At 51.4% G+C, this 10,102-nt stretch overlaps 1 protein-coding gene across 1 annotated transcript in view; it reads left to right on the top strand.

The window, feature by feature from the left end:
• The window catches only part of ACAP1 (ArfGAP with coiled-coil, ankyrin repeat and PH domains 1), a 31,163-nt gene extending 22,217 nt beyond the window's left edge, over positions 1-8,946 (top strand). Inside the window, exons 16-23 of the mRNA XM_015420301.1 lie at positions 422-516; positions 917-1,086; positions 2,106-2,138; positions 2,310-2,497; positions 2,609-2,718; positions 4,561-4,671; positions 5,905-5,954; positions 8,135-8,946. Of these exons, the coding sequence (XP_015275787.1) occupies positions 422-516; positions 917-1,086; positions 2,106-2,138; positions 2,310-2,497; positions 2,609-2,718; positions 4,561-4,671; positions 5,905-5,954; positions 8,135-8,241 (864 nt within the window). The 3' untranslated portion in view covers positions 8,242-8,946. The remainder of the gene's footprint in view (positions 1-421; positions 517-916; positions 1,087-2,105; positions 2,139-2,309; positions 2,498-2,608; positions 2,719-4,560; positions 4,672-5,904; positions 5,955-8,134) is intronic.
• The last annotated feature ends 1,156 nt before the right edge of the window (positions 8,947-10,102 follow it).

Raw genomic sequence — 10,102 nt, 5'->3', positions numbered from 1 at the left:
AATATATATGTTGTCTTCCCTATCCCCTACAAACATTGTTAGTCCCTTGTCTATATTTGAGTAACTGTACATCGCTTTGAGCCCACTGGGGAAAGCGATTAATAAATGGAAAGTAAAAAAAAAAAAAAGGGAAAAAAAGAAAAAAAAAAGAAAGGAGAACAATGTGAGCCGCTTTGGGTCCTCACGGGGAAGAAAGGTGGGATATAATTAAAGTAAATAAATAAATCTGAAAAATGGGAATTATGGTGGGAATTTAGACTATTGACTATTATTCGTAGTAATGGTTTGGAAGGAGGGGCTATCATAAGTGTTCCATGTTCCGTCCCCCGTCCCCCCGGAATTCATGCAGATGTGTGTGGAGGCATGGAAGTTTGAGGATGGTAATGCTAAAACTCTCTCTCCCCTCCCCCCTCTGTTGCAGCTGATGTGTGAACTGGGAAATCGCGTCATCAACCAGATCTACGAAGCACGGGTTGAGGAGATGAACATCAAACGCCCCCAGTCTGGTGCTTGTCGGTGAGGAGCTCTTTCCCCAAAAGTCCCCCAAAATCTTTCCACCCCATCCAGCAGAGGAGAGTTTTGTGTGCCAGCATAACGTGAAAGTCTGCTCTTTTTGTTAGATGCATGAGGGAAGTGTAGTTCTCACACCTGTCCAGTAGGTTGTGCTGGGCTGCAGTTGCCTGTCCAAGCCTCTAGATGGACCCTGTGAGACACACTCACATCACCTGTGCAATTCCCCTTTCCATTCTACCTACTGGGGGGGGAGTGTCTGTATACAGTACTGAGGCTCTTCTCTCTTTACCAGTGCCAGAATTCAATCCTGATCCATGTGAAGTTGCAGCAGAGTGCCTCCGAGCATGTGCAGAATTCACCTTTGTATAAAAACGTATTTGCTTTTGTGCCTCTCCCTTCCCAGGTCAGACAAAGAGGCCTGGATCAGGGCCAAGTATGTGGAAAAGAAATTCATCACCAAGTTCCCTGAGGTTCGGGGGCGGCTGAGTCGGGGTGGAGATGGGCGCGGGCCCGAGAAGCCCCCCAAACCATTCCTCAAACCGAAACCTCCACGTCTGGCTCGGGGAAGTGCAGGTACGGTGAGAACCTCTAGTTTTTCCCCGAAGGCATAGAAGGTATCGGGAAGAATTAGTGGGGAGGAAAGTAGAAGAAAGAGAAGAAGAAGAAGAGCTTGGATTTATATCCCATCCTTCACTACCCGAAGGAGTCTCAGAGCGGCTTACAAACTCCTTTCCCTCCCCCTCCCCACAACAGACACCCTGTGAGGTCGGTGGGGCTGAGAGAGCTCTGGCAGAAACTGCTCTTTTTTCGAGAACAGCTCTTATCAGAACTATGGCTTGCCCAAGGTCCTCCAGCCAGGTGCAAGCGAAGGAGTGGGGAATCAAACCCGGTTCTCCCAGATTAGAGTCCGCGCACTTAACCATGACACCAGGCTGGCTCTCGCATGATTTTGGCAACAGCCTCATGATCAGAGAGTTTGAAAAGTGGGTTGGAAAGTCTGTCCAGTAACTAGGGCTGATAGCCATGAAAACTGAATAGAGCCTCCCTGTTCAGGGACAGTATACCGCAGAATACAAAATACTAGCAAGGGGGCAGGCTGTGGGCTTTCTGGAGGTGGGCGTTTGGTCTGATGAACACACAGATGTGTGAAGCTGCCTTCTACTGAATCAGACCATCAGTCCATCCAAATCAGTATTGCCCACTCAGGCTGGCAGCCGCTCTCCAGGGTCTCAGGATGTGGTCTTTCACATCCCCTACTGCCTGGTCCTTTTTAACTGGAGATGCCGGGGATGGAACCTGGGGCCTTCTGCATGCCAGGCAGAGGCTCTGCCACTGAGCCACAGCCCCTCCCTAATGAAGCCTTGAGTCAGGTCCTTGGGCCCATCAGAGTCAGTATTGTCTACTCTGACCGGCAGCTGCTGTCCAGGGTCTCAGGCTGAGGTCTTTCACAAAACCTCTTTCCTGGTCCTTTTCAACTGGAGATTCCGGGGATAGAACCTGGGACCTTCTGCATGCCAAGCAGATGCTCTACCACTGAGCCACGACCTTTTCCCAGTCCTTCAGGGCTCTCCTTATGTTCTTCTTTCGTACAGGCAGCAGTCCATGCAATGTGTCTCCTTTAGCAGGTATGTCATTTTCTTGGGGTGCCTTTCCTTCTTGGGAGCATGTGGAGGGACAGGTCCTTTGAGCCTGGGTTGCCAGATCAGAGGCCGGATTTCATGGCGAAAGGCTGCCCAGAGTGTAGATGTATTCTCGTGGCCTTTGTCCACCTAGTTTGACTCTCGCTTGTCTTTAAGGGCCACGGGAGAGCGTTGCATCGGGAGAAGACCTCCACAGTTTGCACCCGGGACCCCTGCTGTACCGTGCAGCCGCCGCGCCCCCCAGCTTGCCCACGATGGCAGATGCCCTGGCCCACGGCGCTGACGTCAACTGGGTCAACGTGGCTCACGAGAGCCGCACGCCTCTGCTACAGGCGGTAGCCGCAGTGAGTCTGCTGGTTTAACATGACCGGGGGGGGGGGTGAGAGACAGAAGCTGCTGGTGGCTTCAAACTCTCTCAAACATCCTTCTTTTTAAAAAACTCTCTTCTCCCCCAGAATTCCCTTTTGGCCTGTGAATTCTTGCTGCAGAACGGAGCCAGCGTCAACCAGGCGGACAGCAAGGGCCGGGGGCCCCTCCACCACGCCACCCTCTTGGGTCACACGGGGTACGTCCGTTCTTGGATACAGGTCTGTTTTAGCTCTCACCGTCAAGGCGGATAAACGCAAGTGTAAAATCGGTGGTGGGAACTGTCGTCAAGTCGCAGCCGACTTACGGAGGCCCCGTTGGGTTTTCGAGGCGAGAGACGTTCAGAGGGGGCTGGCCCTTGCCTGCCTCTGCGTAGCCACCCTGGACTTCCTTGGCAGTCTCCCATCTGAGTACCAACCGGGCCCGACCCTGCTTAGCTTCTGAGATCTAGTGAGACCGGGCCAGCCTGGGCCATTTGGGGTAGGGCGGATATAAAATTGGCCGTGTGGAATAAGGCTCATTTGAGCTGGGTTCTGATTTGTTGGTTGGGCTTGTTTTCTTTGTTGGGTCTGCTCCTGGATAGCCAGCTGCCCTTTGAATCGTAGAATCATAGGATGTTGGAAGGGACCTTACAGGTCATCTAGTCCAACCCCCTGCACTCTGCAGGAGCATAGCTGAAAGACAGCCCTACATACCTACAACATACCCGAAAGGTGGTCGTCCTGCCTCAACTTCAAAACGTCAAGCGGAGGAGCGTCCACCACCTCCCAAGGCAGTCTGTTCCACTGCTCAACCACTCTGACAGTTAGGAAGTCTCTCTTGATATTTAGCCGGTAACGACTCCCTTGTAACTTCCACCCTTTAGATCTAATCTTGCAATCCGGAGCAAGAGAGAATAGATTCGCTCCATCTTCTACATGACAGCCCTTCAGATACTTGAAGACTGCAATCATGTCCCCACTAAGCCTTCTCTTTCTTGGTGCAGCCTTGCAGAAACTGAGTTGCCCGAGCAAAGCAAAGCTCTTTGCAAGACCTGAGCCCCTGTGTGCTAATCAGGATGGCTGGCAGAAAGCCCTGGGGTCCTTTTGTATTTTAGCTAACTGGCGGAGGAGGAGCGGGAAGCGAGAGGAACTTCAGTCTTGGAGGTCGATTTTCAGTCGGTGTGACCCAGCTGCTAGTGTAGTTGGTTTAATTCGATTTCCTGTTCTGCACTTCCCCTGAGAACAGAGCTGCCGCTTTCTGGAAAGTCAGGGAAATGGGAAATAAAATTGTAGTGGCAGCCCTGCAGATGCTTCAAGCGACCTCCTCCTTTCTCCGTGTTCTCCTCACAACAGTCCTGTGAGGTAGGCTAGGCTGAGGTTTGGCGCCTGGGCTGAGAGCCCTTAGAATAGAATCCGGGAATCACACAAAGTTGGGAAGACCATAGAGGGCATCTAGTCCGACCCCCTGCTCAGTGCAGGATCAGCAAGTGTTTGTCCAGCCGCTGCTTCAAGACTGCCACTGAGGGGGATCTCACCACCTCCCCAGGCAACCGATTCCACTCTTGCACAACTCTGTCAAAAATATTTTCCTAATATCCAGCCGGCAATGGTCCCTCTAAGCTGTGGAGTCTTGTGAGCCAAAATTCTACGTTGTGAGCTGCTGGCATTAAAGTTGTGAGCAAGCGATTGGGCTGCTGCATAAATTAGTTTGCTCTGGAACCCTCCTTCCTGAGCTAAGGCAAAAATGTGTGAGCCAGAGGCTAAAAAACTGAGAGCTAGCTCACACTAACTCAGCTTAGCAGGAACACTGCCCGCTGGTACCTTCCCGCCCTGAATTTAAACCCGTTCTTTCGAGTCCAAAGGATGGAGCTGTGCACCAGGAATCTCGCCTCTGCAAGCCCCTCCCCTCACTGACCAAACAGAGGCAGCGACACTAATCCTGCCTGGCAGGGCTGTTGTAAACATCGCACAGATAAGGAGCGCGAGGCTCTTTCCAGGAGCGGGTTTCTGCATTTCTCTGAAAGCAGCTGCTAAGTGCCCCTTTCTCTCCCCACGGCCAGGCTGGCCTGCCTGTTCCTCAAACGGGGCGCCAACATGAACGCGGTGGACGAGGAAGGAAAAGACCCGCTCTCCATCGCCATGGATTCAACCAACGCAGACATCGTAACTTTGTAAGAGAGGGTATTCCTCTTCCCCTCCTTCTTACTATCCACTCCTGGGCACCCCAAAGTCCTGGGGGGAGCCTTCCCTTTCCCCAGGGGAGACAGTTTCAGAGAGGAGCTCTGTTTTCAGCAACAGAGCCAAGTTCAAGTCCAGGGGCGCCTTAGAAACCAACAAGATTTTTTTGCGGGGTTAGCTTTCGAGAGTCAAAGTTCCCTTCCTCAGGTACAAGCCGGAACGGAGACCCCTGCATCTTTATGTCCCAGTCTGAAGTGGGAAGGCAGTGGATACAGTGCAGAATATCGTCTGCCCCTAAGCATTTCTCCCGTGCTCTAATTTTTTAAATTAATTTAATTTATTTTTTTGTATTTGTGTCCCGCCCACCCCGCGAGCGGGCTCAGGGCGGGTCACATCATCTCAAACAATGCAGTGAGGTTTTGAAACACAATAAAACATTTACATGATAAACATTTAAAATCAGTAGTTGTAGCTGCTGGTGCAAATCCCGACCCCTTCATACTGATGGATATGGGCCAGTTGCTGGGAGATGGGTGGCCGGTAGGTAAGAACATAAGAACATAAGAGAGAGAGCAGCTTTGGGGGAGGCCATACGTGGGTGCCCACTGCCTCCGCCAAAAGCCTTTCGGATCAGCCCCGTCTTGTAGGCCCTGCGGAACTGAGTGAGATCCCGCAGGGCCCTGATCCAATCTAGGGTGGGGAGATACGGAAGCGCACAGGATCATAAAACTGGGGGAAGGGGGCAGGAAAAGGCCATCCAGCCTACCCCAAACCGAGTGCAAGAACTTCAAAGTACCAGTGGGTCCCCCCCCCATGACTTGAGCCCTCTTCTAATCTGGGAAAACCGGGTTTGATTCCCCACTCCTCCACGTGCAGCTGCTGGATGACCTTGGGCAAGCCATAGTTCTGGCAGAGCTGTTCGTGAAAACAGAGCAGTTGCTCTCAGAACTCTCTCAGCCCCACCGGCCTCCCAGGGTGTCTGTTGTGGGGAGGGGAGGGGAAAGGAGTTTGTAAGCTGCTCTGAGACTCCAAGTGAAGGGCGGGGTATAAATCCATTCTCCTCCTCCTCCTCTTCTTCTTCTGAATGGGTGGGAGGGGTAACAAGGGGGCTTGGGGGAGGGGGAGGAGAAGTGGTCGGGTTGAAGGTGGGGGGTTTGGGGGTCCATACCTTTTGTTCCATGGCTGCTTCCTCTTCTCTCCCCGGTCCCCCTTCCTGCGCCTCAAAGACTCCGCTTGGCCAAGATGCGTGAGGTAGAGATGGCCCAGGGACAGTCAGGTGAGTGTCACCTGCATGGGGGGTGGGATGTAGGAGGGGGTGGTATTCTGGGGGGGGAGCAAGGGACTCCCTCTCAAGGCTCAGCTCTCCCTGCGACTGGATCAAACGTGTGTGCAAAATCTCCGCCCCCTGGACCCCGGGGGTGAGTACCTGCAGGGACTGGGAAATGCCTTGGCCTCCGTTTTCCCCTTCAGTAAAATGGGGACAATGGAAGTGTACTTTTCAGTGAGGGATTCATTTATTTGGCGGTCTTATTTAAAACATTTCTATGCTGCTTTTCCGCCTACAGCCAGGGTCCCCAGGGCGGCCCCCTCTAAAACATTAAAACCATCAGAAACAACATTTGAAATGTTGAAATAATTCAATAAAAATACATGACAAACAGCGCCAAAACCAGGGAGGAGGACCGATGACCATTTATGAAGGGTTGGGGGTGCCCCAAATGAAACAGAAATGGCTTCACTCGCTGGCAGAAGCCCACCGATAGAGGGAGAGAGGTGAATCTCCCTGGGGAGGGAGTTCAAAACTTTTGGTGCCACCACTGAGAAGATCCCTTTCTCAGGACGGCATTCTACACCCTTGGGCACAACTATGCTAAAAACGAGTGTCGGTGTTGAGCCAGATCTGTTTTTTATGTCTGTCCTCCCAGAGTCCTGCAACAAACAAAAATACCCTAGAGAATAACAAAAACAAGGAGGCAAAATATATATGTCTGTGCGCGTGTAAATGAAAATGCCTTAACCATAATAAAGTCACCACTTTTGTTAATGCATTTTCACTTACACACGCACACACACTGCCTACTTGCTTTCGTTGTCTTTTTTTTAAGTTTTATAATCTTTATTAAGAAACCAATCAATACAGAACAGTGGGGAAAAGCAAACTTGACATATAAACTTGACATATGAAATAGCAGTCTGAAAACCACTATCCATTATACAGGGGTACTGCAGCAACAAGTATAACATCTGGCATATATCCGTCTCCCTTGCACGCAACAAATGGAGGGAGAAAAGCAGACCTCCATATAAACATATGTAAAGAAAAAGCCAAATACTAAGGATAACACTAAGATCACTATTTAACGCGGAAGCAAAACTATTTTATACACAAAATAATCTCAACATTTAGTCAGTGTAATGCAACTAATGTCGTAAGGTAATACCAACAGCTTCAATATTCTGAAATTTAAAATCTGTAAATGGAGACCATTTTTTTGTAAGTAAACCGGATTGGCAATCTGGATCTGCTTTCCTTTTGATAGTATCTGTGCTTTTATCGAGAATGAAATAATCCCATGTTTTTAAATACCGTTGATGCACAGTTGGGGGATCCCTTTCCTTCCACTTCATGGCCATCACAGGTTTTGCCACGGCGAGTAAGATCATCATTCGATCTTGTTTGTGCCTGGGAACCTTCTGGTCTTCCCATACATTTAATAAGATGAGTTCTGGGCAGGGCTATTCTTGGGCAGGAACGCACAGGAACGGAGTTCTGGCTGGCTCCTGAGTTGGCCACGCCCAGCAGGAACTCATTAGCATAATAGGCCACACCCAACGGCAGAAACTCATTAGCTACATTAGGGGTGGGTGGCCTAACATGCAAAGAAGTTCCTGCTACAAAAAAAGGCCCTGGGTTTTGACAACAAACAAGGTAAACAGAATAAGAAGCAAAAGGTGGGTGTGGCTGGATGACCACACTTCTGGTAACATGGGGGTGCGGCCTAATATGCTAATGAGTGGTGCTGTCAGGGGTGTGACCCAATATGCTAATGAGTTTCTGCTATTGGGTGTGGCCTATTATGCTAAGGAGTTCCTGCTGGGCTTTTTCTGCAAAAAAAGCCCTGGTTCTGGGGTTTCCTGATTGCTCTCGTTATTCTCCACGGTATTTTTGGTTGTTGTATCATCTTCTTCCTTGGTTCTCTCTGGTTGCTTACTCCCAGAATCCTGGGTGATGGCCCCCCCCCGGAGGTCATTTTGAAGCTGGATTAAGGCTGCCCTATAGATAGATTCAAATAACAAGGTTTGTCAACAGGAGGGCAGACACGTGGGAGTGCAAAGACCTGCGGTGGGTGATCAGGTGGGGGGCTCCGTTAGGGCTCTGGAGGGGCCTTAGTCGAAGGGGGTGGGGTGTCACGGGACTGGGGGAGACGGTCACCCTCTTTGCCGCTCCTCCTCCAGGCGACGAGACCTACCTCGACATCTTCCACGACTTTTCCCTCATGGCCTCCAACGACCCGGACAAGCTCAACCGCCGCAGCCACGACCTGAAGCTCACCACGTTGTGACGAGAGTCACGGACACTCTCCGCTGGGTTTCCAGAAAGGGAGGATGTCCGGGAACAGCCAGGAGGGAGGGGCCGTCTTGCAGGAGCTGGCCACCGTCGTGCACCCTGTCCTGGGGCCAGGCAGGCCATGATGCTGGACTCTCTGAAGGACGACTCTGTCCTTGCCGCCATCTTGGTGACTTTGTGGAGCAGGAAGGAGGAGCTGGTAGGGCATGAGGAGGAGGGGGGCCAGCAAAGGGCTGTGCTCTCCAAATACCTGGCTAACCCTAACGCCCATGTTGTATTTATTGCTCTCTGCTTCATCCTGGCTGTTGATGGATGAGTCCCATTTGGATTAATTTCTGGACGAGTGCTTCTTCTCCTACCCACAATCCACTCTGGGCTCCCTTCAGTCCTGGGGCCACAGGGTGTGGATTGGGGCCCAAAGGAGGCTGTCTGAATGTGGACAAGCAGGGCCTGGAGAAAGATGCCAGACGGATTTGGCAGAGGGAAGAACCAGGGTTTCTGATCTCGAGGACGATGAGACAAATAAAGTTTTCCACACGTTTTTATTCTTTTGGACTGAAAACCACCCTGTCCTTCTCAAGCTCGGAGCGGCCGGCGGAAAGGAAGTCGAGGAAAATGGCTGCTGAAAAGGACAAGAAGCCCCCCCACTTGAAACAAACACCTTCCTGGCAGCTGCCTGCTTTCCTGACTGCTACGGTCCTCTCCAGTGTTGAATTTTCTTTTATTAAAAGAAGTTTGCTTGTGTCCAGATGTGGTCCCAGTTCCTCACTCTAGCGTGGAAGCCCCACACCCAGGGGGATGGGGGTGGCTCCCCCAGGTTTATCCCTTGCGTCGGAACCCTTTTCCCCAAGCAGCCCATAGTGGTAGATGAGGGATGCGTTCCCGAGTCTCTTATCATTACAGTCACCCCTGCGAGGTCGCTTAGACTGATTGTGTGCTGTGGGTCAGTTTGGAGTAGTGTTGAGTGTGATGGACTGGGTTCCGGGAGGACCCGGGTTCAAATCCCCACTCTGCGATGAATGCTTTCTTGCTGACTTTGGGCTAATGATACCTGCTCAGCCGAGCCTACCTGTCACGGCTCAGGTGGGGGTGTCCCCTGACGCTGCCACCACTCTGGTTTTAGGATCCCTTGAGAAGGCCCAGAGCCACCCTCCTGAGACCTTCAGGCCTCCCTTGTTTGGCAGAATAATAGGCGTGAGGACCAGGCAGAGTAAACAACAAATAAAAGGTAAACAGCAATAACAATAAGTGGATGAAGGGGAAAGAAACCAAATGCCCCAACGCGTCTAGAATTACTGTCCCTAGTTCACTGTCTCAAGTGGGCCTCAGATTGCTCACCCTTCCTCTGAGGATGAGGGTCTCTTGCATGTAGCAGCCTTCCCTCTGGCTCTGCTGCCTTGGAAGAAGAACAGCTCTTCTTCTGTACCAGCTCTTTTGTTTTAAGTCCCCTTTCTCTGTGGTTGGCTAAAGTTGGCACCAAAACCTCCCAGGGAGTTCTGGGAGTTGTAGGCCTGGCCTCCTCCCACTGCTACTCGGGTTCCCTGGGCCTGCTAGGCCTTTACTTACACAGCCCAGATCATGACACTACCTCACAGGGTTCTTGTGAGGATAAAATGGAGAGGAGGAGGAGGAGGAAATGATTTGCTGGGGGGGGAATGGCAGGGAATGAATGAAGTAAATAGAGTGACTGAGTCAGCATTCGAACCCAGCTCTTCACTGATCAAGTCTCATCTTTTTCATCAGCTACACCTGTTCTTGTAACCTTGCTGGTAAGGGGGTGCTCTGTGCATGCTCAGGGGAGCTAATGCCATCTCATTTCCCAGATGGCAGTGGCTGCCGCCCCGCCCCCCCAGCAT

This window comes from Gekko japonicus, unplaced genomic scaffold, assembly GCF_001447785.1.
Source record: "Gekko japonicus isolate JY-2015 unplaced genomic scaffold, Gekko_japonicus_V1.1 scaffold336, whole genome shotgun sequence".
Taxonomy (NCBI): domain Eukaryota; kingdom Metazoa; phylum Chordata; class Lepidosauria; order Squamata; family Gekkonidae; genus Gekko; species Gekko japonicus.
This window is presented reverse-complemented; position numbering and strand designations above follow the sequence as displayed.